At 37.3% G+C, this 22,293-nt stretch overlaps 4 protein-coding genes across 4 annotated transcripts in view; all 4 read left to right on the forward strand.

Annotated features, from left to right (window-relative positions):
- LOC311619388 (taste receptor type 2 member 43-like) overlaps positions 1–22,293 on the forward strand; it is a 197,990-nt gene that overhangs the window by 107,458 nt on the left and 68,239 nt on the right. The window lies entirely within an intron of this gene.
- LOC311618667 (taste receptor type 2 member 19-like) overlaps positions 1–22,293 on the forward strand; it is a gene marked incomplete at both ends in the record, with an annotated part of 83,396 nt that overhangs the window by 56,914 nt on the left and 4,189 nt on the right. The window lies entirely within an intron of this gene.
- Positions 4,262–5,212, forward strand: LOC311618674 (taste receptor type 2 member 43-like; the record flags this gene model as incomplete). Its single annotated transcript, XM_084876223.1, has 1 exon — positions 4,262–5,212. One exon carries the CDS (start codon positions 4,262–4,264, stop codon positions 5,210–5,212), a length of 951 nt encoding a protein of 316 aa, XP_084732349.1.
- On the forward strand, positions 14,754–15,704 carry LOC311618675 (taste receptor type 2 member 43-like; the record flags this gene model as incomplete). The annotated part of the gene is made up of 1 exon (XM_084876224.1): positions 14,754–15,704. One exon carries the CDS (start codon positions 14,754–14,756, stop codon positions 15,702–15,704), a length of 951 nt encoding a protein of 316 aa, XP_084732350.1.

Raw genomic sequence — 22,293 nt, forward strand, 5'->3', positions numbered from 1 at the left:
TTAGGTATCATAAGCCATGGAATAGATCTGTAATGTCCTTTCATTACAATGATTTCTGTCTCTTAGAAAACTGGATAAAGTTACAATGTTCAGAGATCTCCCATTTAACTGCCTTCATCATCATCATCATCATCATCATCATCATCATCATCTTGTTCTTATTTAATGATTTATATTTAAAATGTTTACACACATAATTTGGGCAGTATGTAAATTATTTCTTAATGCTCATTGTATCTAAATTATGTTAGTAATTAGCAAAGTTAAAATCAAGTGAAAAGCTTTAAAAATGGAATGTTCTTTCATTTTAAATGTATTGCTTGAGCAAATTATACATGGATAATCTTAAAATCATGGAATTAAGCTACTGAGACCCATTTCTAACATTAGAAATAAAATAAATTCAAAATTACTCCTATTGATGAAGTCTTTATTATACTGAAGGTTTATGTTACTGACCATAAACTACATAGAAGACAGTCTCTTCACACAAAATAATGACAATTTTTCTCCTTTAGAAGTAAACAATAAAAACAAACAAACAGCCGAGACCGGTTTGGCCCAATGGATAGAACTTCAGCTTGGGGACTGAAGGGACCCGGGTTCGATTCCGGTCAAGGGCATGTACCTCGGTTGCGGGCATATCCCCAGTAGGGGGTGTGCAAGAGGCAGCTGATCGATGACTCTCTCTCATCGATGTTACTAGCTTTCTATCTCTCTCCCTTCCTCTCTGTAAAAAAATCAATAAAATATATAAAAAAAACCAAAAACCAAAAAACAAACAAAAAAAATGCAAGTTTAAAAAATGATGGCAATACACAAAAGTGGCTGATAGGTTTGGTCTTTCTCAGAGGGATACAATTTGTATAGTTTAACAAAGTCTGGCCTTGAATCTTAATTTCAAAAGCACACTTCTTTCCTGCCTATCTGGTGACAATCAGAAGGTAGAATCCACATCACCAACTTAAAAAGGATATAGCTGGGTGAAGAAAGTAATGGTAATTTTGATTTAGGAAACAAAATCATTATCAAAGAATTTGAAATCAGAAGAACTTTAAAAATTCAGAACTTTGAAATTTCCCTCCTGAGATATTAATGCCTTTGTACATACCTGCTAGTAAAACAGATGCATTCTATCATTCCAAGTTGTACTTATAAATATGCTGCTTGGTAATGGAAAATAGATGTTATGTCTTAGCACAAAATGGCAGCCATTACTTCTGGTAAATATTTTTGGTGAGATGCACTCTTTGGTGAGATGCAAAATGACATTGAGAAGCCACCTTATTTTGCGTCTTTCCTGCCTCCTGATATTCTTAGAATCTTCAAGTAATTTGCAGAGAAGAAACCACAAGACCAGAATGAATGAGTGAAGACCATCTATGTTTAGCCCATGGACCATCAGACCTGCTCTAGGCCAATCAGCTTGCATTGCTGTTACACATGGAACTTCCCTTGGAGTTTCTATTGCTCTAACAAGTAATGGCCAGAAATTATTTCTACCTGACAAGCTAGGTCAAGATCCATTTTTCTTCTCAGAAAGTTTTCTGCTAGCCCAAGTAGCTGCTTTCTGTGGCTTGGCATTGGACAGGAGTTGCTGAAGGTGCCTGCCCCTGCCTTGACTTTTCCAAAAAAGTCTGAGCACCCAGGTGTTCACTTAGACATGTCCTGGCTTAAGGACACTACAGAGGCATGTGTTTTCTCAAGGGTGTTTACCCTGCTGATTGTATCTAATAGTTAGTTGTAGTTCAAGCTGTTGTTACAATAATAGCCTAAGGAAGCAGGCAATCAAGGATGCTTATTTCCTAAAGCCAAATAGCCCCTTAGCCTTCTCCTTCACAAAAAAACGTGGGTCGGAGTAATCTGTTCATCCATCAATCAGGGTCTGCTGGTCAGTAGCTTTTCCTGAAATTTGGAGAAACATTTTTTTCAATAGCTTAAACTATCCTGTGTCTTCATTATCACCAATGAATCTCAGTAATAAGGCCATATGCCCGAAACCAGTTTGGCTATGTGGATAGAACGTCGGTCAGCGGACTGAAAGGTCCCAGGTTCGATTCTGGTCAAGAGCATGTACCTTGGGTGCGGGCACATCCCCAGTAGGCGGTGTGCAAGAGGCAGCTGATGATCGATGTCTCTCTCTCATCTATGTTTCTAGCTCTCTATCCCTCTTTCGTCCTTCCTGTAAAAAAATCAATAAAATATATATATTTTAAAGACATATGAAGTTCAGGTGGTATCTGAAAAACTGATTCTAAGTCTTTCTTAGATCTTCTTTTGCTTCAAGGGACTGGTTGTAGGAAAGTAGGTTGAGGTACTTCTATACCTCTTTCTTTATAAACTCATGCATTTGCTCTTTTCCTCTTTTTTTTCTGGATGATTACTAATTTGTACACTATGTCTTGTAATGTCAGCCCAACCTTAGGTTATAAAGAGGTTGTGTCTCATGAACTACTGTGTTGCATTTTGAATATCTGTTGCTATAGTAAAAATGTCTTACAATGCAGCTTTTACATCATCAATGAAGATATTCTCTAATAGTAGTTGCATCTATTTCTATTAAGTAACCTCTGGAAATGGAACACAAGACGAATGAGGTCAGCTCAGAAGGATTAATCTGCTCTTAAGTGTTTGTCCTTATCCTTTGACTAGAGGCCAGGTGCAGGAAATTCGTACATGGATGGGGGTGGGTGGGTGGGTCCCCTCAGCCCAGCCTGAACTGTCTCCAATTTGGGAGCCTTTGAGTGATGCCTGACTACCAATTTAGGCCTTATCCCATTAAATAGACAGTCAGACATCCCTCTCACAATCCAGGACAGCTGACTCCAACCACTCACCTGCCTACTTGCCTGATTGCCCTTAACTGCTTCTGCCTACCAGGCTGATTACCTGCTAACCACTCCCCTGCCAGTCTGATCAATGCTGAACTGTTCCTCTGCAGGCCCGAATGCCCCTAACTGCTCTCCCTTGCCTGTCTGGTCACCCCTAACTGCCCTTCCCTGCCAGCCTGGTTGCCCCTAGCTGCCCTCCCTTGCTGGCCTGGTCACCTCTAACTACCCTCACTTGCCACACTCATTGCCCAAACGGACCTCCCCTGAAGTCTTGGTCCCACCCCAAGTGTTCCCCTGGAGACCTGGAAACTCCCTACAGCCTTCCACTGCAGGCCTGCTTTCCTTGCAGGCCTGGTCACTCCCAAAAGCCCACCCCTGGAGGACCGGTCACCTCTAACTGCCCTCCCCTGCAGGCCTGGTCACCTCTAACTGCCCTCCCCTGCTGTCCCGGTTGCCTCTAACTGTCCTCCCCTTCATGCCTGGTTGTCCACAACTGCTCTCCTGCAGGCCTGCTCACCCCCAAATGTTCTTCCTTGCTAGCCCGGTCACCCCTAATTGGCTTCCCTGCCAGCCTGGTCACCCCTAACTTCCCTCATGTGTAGTCCTAGCCTCCCTAACGGCCCTACCTTCAGGCCTTGTACCTCCAATCTACCCTTCCCTGGAGATCAAGTTCCCCCAACTGCCCTCCCTTGCCGGTATGGTTCCCCCGAACTACCTTTCACTGTACGTATTATCCCTCCCAACTGTCCTCCCCTGAAGTCCTTGTCACCCTCAACTGCCCTCCCTTGCAGACCAGGCTCCTCTCAACTCTCCTCACCTGCTGGCCCCTAAGCTCTGCCTTGCAGACCTGATCCCTCCCAACTGCCCGACTCTGCTGGTCATCTTATGGTGGCCATCTTGTGTCCACATGGGGGGGCAATCTTTGACCAAATGGGGGCAGAAAACTTGTGTAGATGTGATGGTCAATTTGCATATTACCTCTTCTTTATATAGGCCAGCTTTCACTGTATATTAAAAGTATTGGGCTTTTACATTTTCCTAAAGACACAATTGATGAAAACAAATTATGGAGAGCTTAAACAAAGAAAATTGCAAATCAATGAAAGAGAATATGTCTACATTTGCATGCTGGCAAATGAAAATTCAGCTTTTACAAGAGCATCAGTTATGATATATTCCAGCCTACAGCAAGGACATTATTTGAATAGGAGTAAATTTGAGTTGTTTGGGTAATAGGAATGTTTTCATAAAGAAAACATTGAACTCTTGCATTAGCATTCCCTGTTGCTTTCTTCTTGGCATTGGTCATAGAATTTAAAAAAAAGAGGAATTTTATACACATTCAAGATCAGCTGCAAATAGAACTTAAGGCCAGAATAGTAAAGGATTCAGAACCAATAATATTAGACTTGGCTTTTTATTTTTTAAACATGATAAATTTATTACCGAACATTCTTTCCATCCTCATGATAGTGCAATGTGTTCTAGGAAGTTCTGCCAATGGCTTCATAGCGCTGGTGAACTGCATTGACTGGGTCAAGAAACACAAGATCTCCTGTGCTGATGGAATTCTCACTGCTCTGGCTGTCTCCAGAATTACTTCGCTCGCGATAATAGTATTCAATTGGTATGGGACTGTGCTGCATCCACCCATCTATAATTCAGAAGTAAAAAGTATTGTTCATATTTCCTGGGTAGTAAGCAACCATTTTAGTCTATGGCTTGCTTGTAGCCTCAGCATACTTTATTTGCTCAAGATAGCCAATTTTTCCAGCCTTTTATTTCTTCACCTAAAATGGAGAGCCAAAAGAGTGGTTCACATGATACTCTGGGGCACTTTGGTCTTCTTGATTTTTCATCTTGCAGGGGTAAGCACAAATGCAAAAATGGAGATGAATGTATATAAAGGAAACATCACTTGGGAGAGCAAATTGAGTGACATTGCATACCTTTCAAATGTGATCATATTCAGTCTTGCAAACTTCATACCCTTTACTATGTCGCTGACAGCTGTTCTGCTGTTGATCTTTTCCCTGTCGAAACATCACAAGAGGATGCAGCTCAGTGGCAAAGAATCCCAAGATCCCAGCTCCGAGGTCCACATAAGAGCCATGCAAACTGTGATTTCCTTTCTCTTGTTGTTTGTCATTTTCTTCTTCGCTCAAATCATCTCAGTTTGGAATTCAAGTACTCAGCAGAACAATTCACTTACTATGGTTTGCAAGTTTTTTGGAGCCCTGTATCCATCAAGCCACTCATTTATCCTGATTTGGGGGAATAAGAAGCTGAGACAAGCCTTTCTGTCATTTCTGAGGCAGGTGAGGTGCTGGCTGAAGGAAAGGAAATCAACGGGGAACCTTGTGTCTTCTGCAAGAAAATAAACTGGTGAAGTTTGCAATGTTTTGCACTTCCTACTACCTTTGTTAATGTGTATGGAATTAGCTAAGGTATACCTAGAAAAGCTTGTACTAGAAAAGCTTGTATATATACGCAAAAATATATATGGGTGGGTGTTTATAAAAAGTACAAGAAAGATGATAAGATTGCCACATTATTGTTTTCAGGTAAACAATCTAATTTTATAAAATATTGTAAGAAATTGCTCAGAATTGTAAATTTATGAATACTTCACATACATATTCTATGTTATCATCCTGCAAGCAAAGAATTTATGCTCTATATTTATGCAATTTTAAGGACTGATAACTCATCTCAGGGAATTACTGACATTTTCAACTATAATTAGTACCACACATATGTACCACAGTGAGTTCAAATTTTCTTGTTTGAACCTCTAATCTTTGGGATGGCAAGGGTATTCAATTCTAAATCACACTCTGAGGATACATGCTTGAAATAGATATTGTTACATCATGAATTCTTACTTCTTGGCTAATAGAAAACAATCAGAACTCTTAGGAAAAGATTGTAATGAAATTTAAAAAATGTCAAACACATTTAGAATGTATTTCATATTCAGGCACAATAAATAGTACTAAAGATTATTAGATTTAATACAATAGGTAAAAGATTGGAAAATAAACAAGTACTACAATTGTAATAAAGAAGAAAGCAAAATAATCATGATGTCTTTACTGATGCTATTGGTTTTAAATTGAGAAGACATTTTCCAATTCAAAAACTTATATCAATTAATTTAGTTTACATATTCACCATGTTTGGGCCTCTGAATTTGGAATCATCTGGTCCATCTTTCTATTTCAGATTCCTTTTAAACTTCAGAGAAAACATTTAATTTTTACCTATCTTAAATATATGCTCAAAATAAGTGTAGTATATAATTATGATACATAAGTCAATGATCTTTCTGAACACATGGAAACTGATATCTATGACATCTATGTAACATTATAAAAAAAGTCTTGAGATCTGTTTGTATTATAATCTTATAGGAAATAGTGAAATAGACAGTGTGTTGAAATATATTTGTTTTTGAGTTCTATCATAAGAAAGAAATGTATAAACTTGTTCAACACCTGGGGCGGTATGGCTTGTCCTGGGAAGTGGAAGTGACTGGGGGAGCGGTCAAACTGGGAAAAAGGAAACATGTAATACTTTAAACAATAAAGAAAGAAAGATTTTTTTTTTTTAAGAAGAAAGAACAGTATAACCTTGTTCAACAACTAAAATGGTAGTATTATGATATTTTAACAATAATATCTATACCTTATATATATTTCACTCATCTGATTTATTCCTTTTTTTCTTTATCATTTGTCTGCTTAGTAGAATATAAGAACTATAATTTGAGATAATGTCTTTCCTGTTCCCTGCTAAGTCTCCAGAACATAAAACCCAGCCCATGGCATAACTGGAGAAAATGATATTCTAAATATTAAATAATTACATGAATAAGCCACATTAGATCTAGAAAACCAATAAAATCAAAATCTATCACAAAATCAGTAGGTGGCATAGATTTCCTGCCTTAGACTGTGAGAATGAACAGAAGTCACCAATAGGCTCCAAAACATAAAGCGACTCATACATAATCTAAATTTCCTATTGCTTTTTACACAGTCCTGATGTGTTCAAGGTGTCTCCTCTATGCAGTTATCCATGGAAGAAGGCTGATCACAAGTATGCCATCTCAGACATGTGCTTTCCACAATTGGCTTCAATCATGGCCATTGCAGACAGCAGGGCATGTGTGGGAGATGCTTTGGGTGTGGGCCTATAAATGGTGCACTTAATTTTCATTCACAAAACATGGATCCACAGCACTGACATTGCCATGCCATCTGTAAGGGAGTCTGAAAAACATAGTCACTCTATTGCCCAGAAAGGAGACTTTCTGTTTAGGACATGGATATTGGAGGGCACTTAGAAACCTCAGAAGCTTTTCAGTTGAAAAGCCAGTTAGATATTGTAAAAGAAAGAAAGTTACTCCGCTTAGAAGGGTGCCATATTTGTTCATGTCACTGATAATTTGTCATGCCTTTACATCAGTCTTAAATGTATTTCTGCATTTCTTCATAAATTCTAAATAATTCAAGTTCCTACTAAATATTCCTGACTTCACAAAACTATAATTGATTTTACATTGTAGCTTTTGTAGCTGCCTTGTGTATATTCCTGGTATACATTGCTTATAACTTCTGACTTAACTTCTATACTATTTGCCCATGATTATTTTTAGTTATTTGTTCTAGGACTTGGGTGTGGTCTTTGAATTAGAAATAATTGCAATAAGCTATTTATGTAAATTAAATTACATCAACAAAAATACTAGATATGTACAAGGATCTTATTGATAAGTAGCAAATCATAACTGAATTAGATAAAAGCTTTCCCCCTAGCAATTGCTATTCAAAATTTAAAATATTTTCATTTACATTTTTGTTCCAAAGAGATAGAAATTCAAATTTGTGGAAAATAATCTCTCTCATATTTGCATATTTACATATTTTTTTCCTCCATATATTCAGTGGCACAAAGGAAAATTTGCAGCTGGTGTCAAGATAAGTAGAGAACATTTATGTTTATACTAGAGGCCAGGTGCATGCAAATTCATTCATTGGAGAGGGGTCCCTCAGCCATGTTTCCCCTCTCACAGTCTGGGAGTCCTCAGAGGCTGTAGGTGACCTAGTTATCAGGTATAGACTACGCCCCCTACATCTCTGTTGCTGCCACTGCTGGCAGCACAAGCTTCAGGCAGCTTTAGTTACGTGAGCGTGGTATGGCCCTGGGTGGCTGGGCAGCTGCCATCTGAGACTTGCCTGTGCCTCAGGCTGGCCCTGGGCAGCTGGGGGCTCAGGATACTGGGGGACTCTGAAAGAAGATGCACAGCAAAGCTTAGGGGTCTGGGTCCTGCCATCTTGTGGCTGTGGGTATTGCTATCTATGAGAGAAGGGTACTCAATTAGCATATTCCCTCCCTATTGGCTGTGGGCACCACAATCTTTGTGATGGTGTGAGGATCAATTACCATATTCCTCTATATTAGATAGGATAGTAGCTGACTGTAAGCAATACTATAGGTATGCCTGAAATGCTTGTGTCTTTACAGCACTGTTCAGTTTAGCACTGGAATTACAATTCAAACAAAATGGACTATTCTTTTGTGAAAGTCTCTGGAACTACATATCAAGGCAGAATTTTGGTTGTTCTTTCTGGAATTATGATGGAAATGTTTATGGAAAACATTGTAAATGGATGTCCATCTACAACTGTTTCACTATAAAGCTTTCATTGAGGCACAACATTAGAAACACTCTTATAGCAATGTCAATTGAAATGAAGGCCACCTTTCTGGTTGTGTCAACAGGAATGCTCATCTTAGGAGTGCTGGGAAATGGGTTCATCGGACTGGTGAACTGCATGGAATGGCTCAGGACTGGGAAAGTTTCCTCAGCTGATCTGATCCTCACCAGCTTGGCTCTGGCCAGAATCATTCAACTGTTGGTGATACTCTTGGATTCATTTATAATGGGGATAGCTCCACATCTGTACGCTACTGGTAAACTAGAAAGGGTGGTTAGTATTCTTCGGGCACTAACTAACCACCTAACTATCTGGTTTGCCACCTGCCTCAGCATTTTCTACTTCCTTAAGATAGCCAATTTCTCCCATTCCTTTTTCACGTGGCTGAAGTGGAAAATCAACAGAGTGCTGCTTCTGCTTTTACTGGGGTCTTTCTTCCTCCTGTCTCTTAACCTCTTAATGAATGGTGCTCTCAGTGAATTGTGGTTGAATTCCTACAGGGCACATGAAACAAATATGACTTTGCGGTTTGAAGAAAATGAAATATTCTTTCTCAAAAGTCTTCTTCTTCTTAGTTTGACCTATATTATTCCCTTTTTCCTGTCCCTGATCTCTTTGCTCCTTTTATTTCTGTCCTTGGTGAGACACACCAAGAATTTTCAGCTCAACTTGACCGGCTCGGGGGACTCAAGCACAGAGGCCCATAAAAGGGCCATGAAGATGGTGACAATGTTCCTCCTCCTCTTTATCACTTACATTATTTCTATTCTAACAGCAAGTTGGATCTTCACTATAGTAGAGTCATATGAAGTCATAATGCTTCTCATGATGATTTCAACTGCCTTTCCCTCAGGCCATGCTTTTATTATAATTTTTGGAAACAGCAAGCTAAAACAGATTGCCTTGAGGCCACTGTGGCACTTAAATTCTCTGAGAAAACCAAAACCTTTGCCTTTATAGACAGAATTTGAAATAACCTGGTGCATTCTATGAGAAAATACCTTAATAGAAAACGTTCAGCATTTCTTTATGTCAGAGTTTGTTAAATAGCACTAAAATTTCTCTACAACATGCCTTTAGTAATTACATTTTTTTAAAGTGATAAGACATAATATTTGACCAATGGTATATCACCACTGCATTAAAGTTTTTGGTAACAGTAGAGTATTTGAGATCTGAAGAACTATGGTTATAAAAGTCTATAATGAAATAATTGATAAATGTATAAATAATATACAATGTAATATGAATAATTATATATAGAATTATAGTTACTGAAAAGGAAAAGTAACACAATTTTTTTCTAACTAAAGATAACTTTGAAAATAGAATCAAAAAAGAATTGTGAAAGTTAAGTGTAATAATATGTTACGTAAACATAAAAGTGTTAATATTAGTGTGATGCTTTTAATGTTGAAAACGATCTGAAATAATGGAAATATTCACACTATATTTCTTGGTTTATGCATTGATAAACCAACTTTGTTCAAGAGTATGGCATTATGCATTCAATTTGAATACGCATATCCTAAGACCCAATAATTTTACTTCTCCTTTTTATACTAGAGAATTTTTTGTACATGTGTGACAGAATATACTTGCAAAATATGCAGGTTAATTCTGATATTAATAGCTGAAATTGAGGTGTCATATTGAGAAATCATATAATTGCTCATTGGTTATAAAATGGATAAATCATGGCATACGGACACAATAGAAAATGAACAAATTCAACTTTCTTAGTTCCTTATTGGAGAAAAAATGCAGAAACATAGAAAGGCAAATATGTAAAAGCAAAATACATATTTAGTGTAGTACTTGGGTATGTTTACACATATGTAGTGCAACTTCTGTAATAAAATGATTCCGATTAATGACAATAGCTGGACATGTAATAAGCAGAGAAGGAAAGTTTGCTTACTAATGATACTATTAAAATATGAAATAAGTTTATATGCTGTATTTTATATAGAGGTTATATACATTTCATATGATAATTCTATATAAGCAAAATTTGTTTTGTTTGATTATCAGTGCCTTAATTATATGATGCAGTAAAAAATAGCAAATACATTATCATAAATATTTTGTTTGTAACTTACTCTTGATAAAGTTTTAGGTGATATTGTTCTTTCAAATTAGACCTGATGTTGAGAATTAGGTATCATAAGCCATGGAATAGATCTGTAATGTCCTTTCATTACAATGAATTCTGTCTCTTAGAAAACTGGATAAAGTTACACTGTTCAGAGATCTCCAATTTAACTGCCTTCATCATCATCATCATCATCATCATCATCATCATCTTGTTCTTATTTAATGATTTATATTTAAAATGTTTACACACATAATTTGGGCAGTATGTAAATTATTTCTTAATGCTCATTGTATCTAAATTATGTTAGTAATTAGCGAAGTTAAAATCAAGTGAAAAGCTTTAAAAATGGAATGTTCTTTCATTTTAAATGTATTGCTTGAGCAAATTATACATGGATAATCTTAAAATCATGGAATTAAGCTACTGAGACCCATTTCTAACATTAGAAATAAAATAAATTCAAAATTACTCCTATTGATAAAGTCTTTATTGTACTGAAAGTTTATGTTACTGACCATAAACTACATAGGAGACAGTCTCTTCACACAGAATAATGACAATTTTTCTCTTTTAGAAGTAAATAATAAAAACAAACAAACAAACAAAAAACAATGCAAGTTTAAAAAATGATGGCAATACACAAAAGTGGCTGATAGGTTTGGTCTTTCTCAGAGGGATACAATTTTATAGTTTAACAAAGTCTGGCCTTGAATCTTAATTTCAAAAGCACACTTCCTTCCTGCCTTACTGGTGTCAATCAGAAGGTAGAATCCACATCACCAACTTAAAAAGGATATAGCTGAGTGAAGAAAGTACTGATTTAGGAAACAAAATCATTATCAAAGAATTTGAAATCACAAGAACTTTAAAAATTCAGAACTTTGAAATTTCCCTCCTGAGATATTAATGCCTTTGTACATACCTGCTAGTAAAACAGATGCATTCTATCATTCCAAGTTGTACTTATAAATATGCTGCTTGGTAATGGAAAATAGATGTTATGTCTTAGCACAAAATGGCAGCCATTACTTCTGGTAAATATTTTTGGTGAGATGCACTCTTTGGTGAGATGCAAAATGACATTGAGAAGCCACCTTATTTTGTGTCTTGCCTGCCTCCTGATATTCTCAGAATCTTCAAGTAATTTGCAGAGGAGAAACCACAAGACCAGAATGAATGAGTGAAGACCATCTATTTTAGCCCATGGACCATCAGACCTGCTCTAGGCCAATCAGCTTGCATTGCTGCATCAGCTGTTACACATGGAACTTCCCTTGGAGTTTCTATTGCTCTAACAAGTAATGGCCAGAAATTATTTCTACCTGACAAGCTAGGTCAAGATCCATTTTTCTTCTCAGAAAGTTTTCTGCTAGCCCAAGTAGCTGCTTTCTGTTGCTTGGCATTGGACAAGAGTTGCTGAAGGTGCCTGCCCCTGCCTTGACTTTTCCAAACAAGTCTGAGCCCCCAGGTGTTCACTTAGACATGTCCTGGCTTAAGGACACTACAGAGGCATGTGTTTTCTCAAGGGTGCTTACCCTGCTGATTGTATCTAATAGTTAGTTGTAGTTCAAGCTGTTGTTACAATAAAAGCCTAAGGAGGCAGACAATGGAGGATGCTTATTTCCTAAAGCCAAATAGCCCCTTAGCCTTCTCCTTCACAAAAAACGTGGGTCAGAGTAATCTGTTCATGCATCAATCAGGGTCTGCTGGTCAGTAGCTTTTCCTGAAATTTGGAGAAACATTTTTTTCAATAGCTTAAACTATCCTGTGTCTTCATTATCACCAATGAATCTCAGTAATAAGGCCATATGCCCGAAACCAGTTTGGCTATGTGGATAGAACGTCGGTCAGCGGACTGAAAGGTCCCAGGTTCGATTCTGGTCAAGAGCATGTACCTTGGGTGCGGGCACATCCCCAGTAGGCGGTGTGCAAGAGACAGCTGATGATCGATGTCTCTCTCTCATCTATGTTTCTAGCTCTCTATCCCTCTTTCGTCCTCCCGGTAAAAAAATCAATAAAATATATATATATATATATATATATATATATATATATATATATATATATATATATATATATATATTTTAAAGACATATGAAGTTCAGGTGGTATCTGAAAAACTGATTCTAAGGCTTTCTTAGATCTTCTTTTGCTTCAAGGGACTGGTTGTAGGAAAGTAGGTTGAGGTACTTCTATACCTCTTTCTTTATAAACTCATGCATTTGCTCTTTTCCTCTTTTTTTTCTGGATGATTACTAATTTGTACACTATGTCTTGTAATGTCAGCCCAACCTTAGGTTATAAAGAGGTTGTGTCTCATGAACTACTGTGTTGCATTTTGAATATCTGTTGCTATAGTAAAAATGTCTTACAATGCAGCTTTTACATCATCAATGAAGATATTCTCTAATAGTAGTTGCATCTATTTCTATTAAGTAACCTCTGGAAATGGAACACAAGACGAATGAGGTCAGCTCAGAAGGATTAATCTGCTCTTAAGTGTTTGTCCTTATCCTTTGACTAGAGGCCAGGTGCAGGAAATTCGTACATGGATGGGGGTGGGTGGGTGGGTCCCCTCAGCCCAGCCTGAACTGTCTCCAATTTGGGAGCCTTTGAGTGATGCCTGACTACCAATTTAGGCCTTATCCCATTAAATAGACAGTCAGACATCCCTCTCACAATCCAGGACAGCTGACTCCAACCACTCACCTGCCTACTTGCCTGATTGCCCTTAACTGCTTCTGCCTACCAGGCTGATTACCTGCTAACCACTCCCCTGCCAGTCTGATCAATGCTGAACTGTTCCTCTGCAGGCCCGAATGCCCCTAACTGCTCTCCCTTGCCTGTCTGGTCACCCCTAACTGCCCTTCCCTGCCAGCCTGGTTGCCCCTAGCTGCCCTCCCTTGCTGGCCTGGTCACCTCTAACTACCCTCACTTGCCACACTCATTGCCCAAACGGACCTCCCCTGAAGTCTTGGTCCCACCCCAAGTGTTCCCCTGGAGACCTGGAAACTCCCTACAGCCTTCCACTGCAGGCCTGCTTTCCTTGCAGGCCTGGTCACTCCCAAAAGCCCACCCCTGGAGGACCGGTCACCTCTAACTGCCCTCCCCTGCTGTCCCGGTTGCCTCTAACTGTCCTCCCCTTCATGCCTGGTTGTCCACAACTGCTCTCCTGCAGGCCTGCTCACCCCCAAATGTTCTTCCTTGCTAGTCCGGTCACCCCTAATTGGCTTCCCTGCCAGCCTGGTCACCCCTAACTTCCCTCATGTGTAGTCCTAGCCTCCCTAACGGCCCTACCTTCAGGCCTTGTACCTCCAATCTACCCTTCCCTGGAGATCAAGTTCCCCCAACTGCCCTCCCTTGCCGGTATGGTTCCCCCGAACTGCCTTTCACTGTACGTATTATCCCTCCCAACTGTCCTCCCCTGAAGTCCTTGTCACCCTCAACTGCCCTTCCTTGCAGACCAGGCTCCTCTCAACTCTCCTCACCTGCTGGCCCCTAAGCTCTGCCTTGCAGACCTGATCCCTCCCAACTGCCCGACTCTGCTGGTCATCTTATGGTGGCCATCTTGTGTCCACATGGGGGGGCAATCTTTGACCAAATGGGGGCAGAAAACTTGTGTAGATGTGATGGTCAATTTGCATATTACCTCTTCTTTATATAGGCCAGCTTTCACTGTATATTAAAAGTATTGGGCTTTTACATTTTCCTAAAGACACAGTTGATGAAAACAAATTATGGAGAGCTTAAACAAAGAAAATTGCAAATCAATGAAAGAGAATATGTCTACATTTGCATGCTGGCAAATGAAAATTCAGCTTTTACAAGAGCATCAGTTATGATATATTCCAGCCTACAGCAAGGACATTATTTGAATAGGAGTAAATTTGAGTTGTTTGGGTAATAGGAATGTTTTCATAAAGAAAACATTGAACTCTTGCATTAGCATTCCCTGTTGCTTTCTTCTTGGCATTGGTCATAGAATTTAAAAAAAAGAGGAATTTTATACACATTCAAGATCAGCTGCAAATAGAACTTAAGGCCAGAATAGTAAAGGATTGAGAACCAATAATATTAGACTTGGCTTTTTATTTTTTAAACATGATAAATTTATTACCGAACATTCTTTCCATCCTCATGATAGTGCAATGTGTTCTAGGAAGTTCTGCCAATGGCTTCATAGCGCTGGTGAACTGCATTGACTGGGTCAAGAAACACAAGATCTCCTGTGCTGATGGAATTCTCACTGCTCTGGCTGTCTCCAGAATTACTTCGCTCGCGATAATAGTATTCAATTGGTATGGGACTGTGCTGCATCCACCCATCTATAATTCAGAAGTAAAAAGTATTGTTCATATTTCCTGGGTAGTAAGCAACCATTTTAGTCTATGGCTTGCTTGTAACCTCAGCATACTTTATTTGCTCAAGATAGCCAATTTTTCCAGCCTTTTATTTCTTCACCTAAAATGGAGAGCCAAAAGAGTGGTTCACATGATACTCTGGGGCACTTTGGTCTTCTTGATTTTTCATCTTGCAGGGGTAAGCACAAATGCAAAAATGGAGATGAATGTATATAAAGGAAACATCACTTGGGAGAGCAAATTGAGTGACATTGCATACCTTTCAAATGTGATCATATTCAGTCTTGCAAACTTCATACCCTTTACTATGTCGCTGACAGCTGTTCTGCTGTTGATCTTTTCCCTGTCGAAACATCACAAGAGGATGCAGCTCAGTGGCAAAGAATCCCAAGATCCCAGCACCGAGGTCCACATAAGAGCCATGCAAACTGTGATTTCCTTTCTCTTGTTGTTTGTCATTTTCTTCTTCGCTCAAATCATCTCAGTTTGGAATTCAAGTACTCAGCAGAACAATTCACTTACTATGGTTTGCAAGTTTTTTGGAGCCCTGTATCCATCAAGCCACTCATTTATCCTGATTTGGGGGAATAAGAAGCTGAGACAAGCCTTTCTGTCATTTCTGAGGCAGGTGAGGTGCTGGCTGAAGGAAAGGAAATCAACGGGGAACCTTGTGTCTTCTGCAAGAAAATAAACTGGTGAAGTTTGCAATGTTTTGCACTTCCTACTACCTTTGTTAATGTGTATGGAATTAGCTAAGGTATACCTAGAAAAGCTTGTACTAGAAAAGCTTGTATATATACGCAAAAATATATATGGGTGCGTGTTTATAAAAAGTACAAGAAAGATGATAAGATTGCCACATTATTGTTTTCAGGTAAACAATCTAATTTTATAAAATATTGTAAGAAATTGCTCAGAATTGTAAATTTATGAATACTTCACATACATATTCTATGTTATCATCCTGCAAGCAAAGAATTTATGCTCTATATTTATGCAATTTTAAGGACTGATAACTCATCTCAGGGAATTACTGACATTTTCAACTATAATTAGTACCACACATATGTACCACAGTGAGTTCAAATTTTCTTGTTTGAACCTCTAATCTTTGGGATGGCAAGGGTATTCAATTCTAAATCACACTCTGAGGATACATGCTTGAAATAGATATTGTTACATCATGAATTCTTACTTCTTGGCTAATAGAAAACAATCAGAACTCTTAGGAAAAGATTGTAATGAAATTTAAAAAATGTCAAACACATTTAGAATGTATTTCATATTCATGTACAATAAATAGTACTAAAGGTTATTAGATTTAATACAATAGGTAAAAGATTGGAAAATAAACAAGTACTACAATTGTAATAAAGAAGAAAGCAAAATAATCATGATGTTTTTACTGATGCTATTGGTTTTAAATTGAGAAGACATTTTCCAATTCAAAAACTTATATCAATTAATTTAGTTTACATATTCACCATGTTTGGGCCTCTGAATTTGGAATCATCTGGTCCATCTTTCTATTTCAGATTCCTTTTAAACTTCAGAGAAAACATTTAATTTTTACCTATCTTAAATATATGCTCAAAATAAGTGTAGTATATAATTATGATACATAAGTCAATGATCTTTCTGAACACATGGAAACTGATATCTATGACATCTATGTAACATTACAAAAAGAGTCTTGAGATCTGTTTGTATTATAATCTTATAGGAAATAGTGAAATAGACAGTGTGTTGAAATATATTTGGTTTTGAGTTCTATCATAAGAAAGAAATGTATAAACTTGTTCAACACCTGGGGCGGTGTGGCTTGTCCTGGGAAGTGGAAGTGACTGGGGGAGCGGTCAAACTGGGAAAAAGGAAACATGTAATACTTTAAACAATAAAGAAAGAAAGATTTTTTTTTTTTAAGAAGAAAGAACAGTATAACCTTGTTCAACAACTAAAATGGTAGTATTATGATATTTTAACAATAATATCTATACCTTATATATATTTCACTCATCTGATTTATTCCTTTTTTTCTTTATCACTTGTCTGCTTAGTAGAATATAAGAACTATAATTTGAGATAATGTCTTTCCTGTTCCCTGCTAAGTCTCCAGAACATAAAACCCAGCCCATGGCATAACTGGAGAAAATGATATTCTAAATATTAAATAATTACATGAATAAGCCACATTAGATCTAGAAAACCAATAAAATCAAAATCTATCACAAAATCAGTAGGTGGCATAGATTTCCTGCCTTAGACTGGGAGAATGAACAGAAGTCACCAATAGGCTCCAAAACATAAAGCGACTCATACATAATCTAAATTTCCTATTGCTTTTTACACAGTCCTGATGTGTTCAAGGTGTCTCCTCTATGCAGTTATCCATGGAAGAAGGCTGATCACAAGTATGCCATCTCAGACATGTGCTTTCCACAATTGGCTTCAATCATGGCCATTGCAGACAGCAGGGCATGTGTGGGAGATGCTTTGGGTGTGGGCCTATAAATGGTGCACTTAATTTTCATTCACAAAACATGGATCCACAGCACTGACATTGCCATACCATCTGTAAGGGAGTCTGAAAAACATAGTCACTCTATTGCCCAGAAAGGAGACTTTCTGTTTAGGACATGGATATTGGAGGGCACTTAGAAACCTCAGAAGCTTTTCAGTTGAAAAGCCAGTTAGATATTGTAAAAGAAAGAAAGTTACTCCGCTTAGAAGGGTGCCATATTTGTTCATGTCACTGATAATTTGGCATGCCTTTACATCAGTCTTAAATGTATTTCTGCATTTCTTCATAAATTCTAAATAATTCAAGTACCCACTAAATATTCCTGACTTCACAAAACTATAATTGATTTTACATTGTAGCTTTTGTAGCTGCCTTGTGTATATTCCTGGTATACATTGCTTATAACTTCTGACTTGACTTCTATACTATTTGCCCATGATTATTTTTAGTTATTTGTTCTAGGACTTGGGTGTGGTCTTTGCACTAGAAATAATTGCAATAAATTATTTATGTAAATTAAATTACATCAACAAAAATACTAGATATGTATAAGGATCTTATTGATAAGTAGCAAATCATAACTGAATTATATAAAAGCTTTCCCCCTAGCAATTACTATTTAAAATTTAAAATATTTGCATTTAGATGTATGTTCCAAGGAAATATAAATACAAATTGGTGGAAAATAATCTCTCTCAGATTTGCAAGTTTACATATTTTGCTTTCTTCATTTAGTCAGTGGCACAAAGGAAAATTTGCAGCTGGTGTCAAGATAAGTGGAGAAGATTTATGTTTATACTAGAGGCCAGGTGCATGCAAATTCATTCATTGGAGAGGGGTCCCTCAGCCTTGCCTTCCCTCTCACAGTCTGGGAGTCCTCAGAGGCTGTAGGTGACCTGGTGATAAGGCAAAGGTGGCAACCCATATATCTATGCTGCTATAACTGCTGGCAGCACAAGCCTCAGTTGGCCCAGGTTCCCTGAGCGTGGGGCGACCCTTGGTGGCTGGGCAGCTGCCATCTGAGGCTTGCCTGTGCCTCAGGCCAGCCCTGGGCGGCTGGAGGCTGAGGAGACTAGGGGACCCTGGAGGCAGATGCACAGCAAGGCTTAAGGGTCTGGGCACTGCCATCTTGTGGCTGTGGGTGCTGCTATCTTTGAGGGTGGGGCAGTCAATTAGCATATTCCTACCTTATTGGCTGTGGGTGCCACCATCTTTGTGATGGTGTGGAAGTCAATTAGCATATTCCTCTTTATTAAGTAGGATAGTAGCGACTATAAGCAATACTACAGGTATGCCTGAAATGTATGTGTCTTTACAGCACTGTTCAGTTTAGCACTGGAATTATAATTCAAACAAAATGGACTATTCTTTTGTGAAGGTCCCTGGAACTACATCTCAAGGCAGAATTTTGGTTGTTCTTTCTGGAATTATGATGAAATATTTATGGAAAGCATCGTAAATGGATGTCCATTTGCAACTGTTTCACTATAAAGCTTTCATTGAGGCACAACATTAGAAACACTCTTATAGCAATGTCATTTGAAATGAAGGCCACCTTTCTGGTTGTGTCAACAGGAATGCTCATCTTAGGAGTGCTGGGAAATGGGTTCATCGGACTGGTGAAGTACATTGAATGGCTCAGGACTGGGAAAGTTTCCTCAGCTGATCTGATCCTCACCAGCTTGGCTCTGGCCAGAATCATTCAACTGTTGGTGATACTCTTTGATTCATTTATTATGGGGATAGCTCCACATCTGTACGCTACTGGTAAACTAGAAAGGGTGGTTAGTATTCTTTGGGCACTAACTAACCACCTAACTACGTGGCTTGCCACCTGCCTCAGCATTTTCTACTTCCTTAAGATAGCCAATTTCTCCCATTCCTTTTTCACGTGGCTGAAGTGGAAAATCAACGGAGTGCTTCTTCTGCTTTTCCTGGGGTCTTTCTTCCTCCTGTCTCTTAACCTCTTAATGAATGATGCTCTTACTGAATTGTGGTTTAATTCATACAGGACACATGACACAAATATGACTCTGCGGTTTGAAGAAAATGAAATACTCTTTCTCAAAAGTCTTCTTCTTCTTAGTTTGACCTATATTATTCCCTTTTTCCTGTCCCTGATTTCTTTGCTCCTTTTATTTCTGTCCTTGGTGAGACACACTAAGAATTTTCAGCTCAACTTGACTGGCTCGGGGGACTCAAGCACAGAGGCCCATAGAAGGGCCATGAAGATGGTGACAATGTTCCTCCTCCTCTTCATCACTTACATTATTTCTATTCTAACAGCAAGTTGGATCTTCACTATAATACAGTCATATGAAGTCATGATGCTTATCATGGTGATTTCAACTTCCTTTCCCTCAGGCCATGCTTTTATTATAATCTTTGGAAACAGCAAGCTAAGACAGATTGCCTTGAGGCCACTGTGGCACTTAAATTCTCTGAGAAAACCAAAACCTTTGCCTTTATAGACAGAATTTGAAATAACCTGGTGCATTCTATGAGAAAATACCTTAATAGAAAACATTCAGCATTTCTCTGTATCAGAGTTTGTTAAACAGCACTAAAATTTCTCTACAACATGCCTTTAGAATTTATATTTTTTTAAAGTGATAAGACATAATATTTGGCCAAAGGGTATATCACCACTGTATTAACAGTTTTTGGTAACAGTAGAGTATTTGAGACCTGAAGAAGTATGGTTATAAAAGTCTATAATGAAATAATTGATAAATCTATAAATAATATACAATGTAATATGAATAATTATATATAGAATTATAGTTGCTGAAACGGAAAAAGTAACACAAATTTTTTCTAACTAAAGATAACTTTGAAAGTAGAATCAAAAAAGAATTGTGAAAGTTAAGTGCAATAATATGTTACATAAACATAAAAGTGTTAATATTAGTGTGATGCTTTTAATGTTGAAAAGGATCTGAAATAATAGAAATATTCATACTATATTTCTTGGATTATGCATTGATAAACCAACTTTGTTCAAGAGTATGGCATTATGCATTCAATGTGAACACGCATATATTCCAAGACCCATTAATTGTACTTCTCCTTTTTATACTAGAGAATTTTTTGTACATGTTTGACAGAATATACTTGCAAAATATGCATGTTAGTTCTGTTATTAATAGCTGAAATTGAGGTGTCATGTAAATGGTCAAATTGAGAAATCATAATTGCTCATTGGTTATAAAATGGATAAGTAAATCATGGCATACGGACACAATAGAAAATGAACAAATTCAACCTATAACTTTCTTAGTTCCTTATTGGAGAAAAAATACAGAGACATAGAAAGGCAAAATACATATTTAGTGTAGTACTTGGGTATGTTTACACATATGTAGTGCAACTTCTGTAATAAAATGATTCAGATTAATGACAATAGCTGGACATGTAATAAGCAGAGAAGGAAAGTTTGCTACTAATGATGCTATTAAAATATAAAATAAAGTTTATATGCTGTATTTTATATAGAGGTTATATGCATTTCATATGATAATTCTATATAAGCAAAATTCTTTTTGTTTGATTATCAGTGCTTTAATTATATGATGCAGTAAAAACTAGCAAATACATTATCATAAATATTAATATTTTGTTTGTAACTTACTCTTGATAAAGTTTTAGGTGATATTGTTCTTTCAAATTATAGGTGATGTTGAGAATTAGGTATCATAAGCCATGGAATAGGTCTGTAATGTCCTTTCATCACAGTGAATTCTGTCTCTTAGAAAACTGGATAAAGTTACAATGTTCAGAGATCTCCCATTTAACTGCCTTCATCATCATCATCATCATCATCATCATCTTGTTCTTATTTAATGATTTATATTTAAAATGTTTACACACATAATTTGGGCAATGTTTAAATATTTCTTAATGCTCATTGTATCCAAATTATGCTAGTAATTAGCAAAGTTAAAATCAAGTGAAAAGCTTTAAAAATGGAATGTTCTTTCATTTTAAATGTATTGCTTGAGCAAATTATTCATGATGATCTTAAAATCATGGAATTAAGCTACTGAGACCCATTTCTAACATTAGAAATAAAATAAATTCAAAATTACTCCTAAAAAATAACTCATGGAATAGGATTGTGTCTCTTTGATTGATGTATTTATATTTTGGTTATTTATATATATATATATGTGTGTGTGTGTGTGTATGTGTTGATGAAGTCTTTATTGTACTGAAGGTTTATGTTACTGACCATAAACTATTGATACATAGGAGACACTCTCTTCACACAGAATGACAACATTTCTCTTTTAGAAGTAAACAACAAAAACAAACAAACAAACAAAAAACAATGCAAGTTTAAAAAATGATGGCAACACACAAAAGTGGCTGATAGGTTTGGTCTTTCTCAGAGGGATACAATTTGTATAGTTTAACAAAGTCTGGCCTTGAGTCTTAATTTCAAAAGCACACTTCTTTCCTGCCTTACTGGTACCAATCAGAAGGTAAAATCCACATCACCAACTTAAAAAGGACATAGCTGAGTGAAGAAAGTACTGATTTAGGAAACAAAATCATTATCAAAGAATTTGAAATCACAAGAACTTTAAAAATTCAGAACTTTGAAATTTCCCTTCTGAGATATTAATGCCTTTAGTACATACTTGCTAGTAAAACAGATGCATTCTATCATTCCAAGTTGTACTTATAAATTTGCTGCTTGGTAATGGAAAATAGATGTTATGTCTTAGCACAAAATGGCAGCCATTACTTCTGGTAA

Source organism: Pipistrellus hanaki (genome assembly GCF_964339955.1).
Source record: "Pipistrellus hanaki genome assembly, chromosome: 3".
NCBI lineage: Eukaryota > Metazoa > Chordata > Mammalia > Chiroptera > Vespertilionidae > Pipistrellus > Pipistrellus hanaki.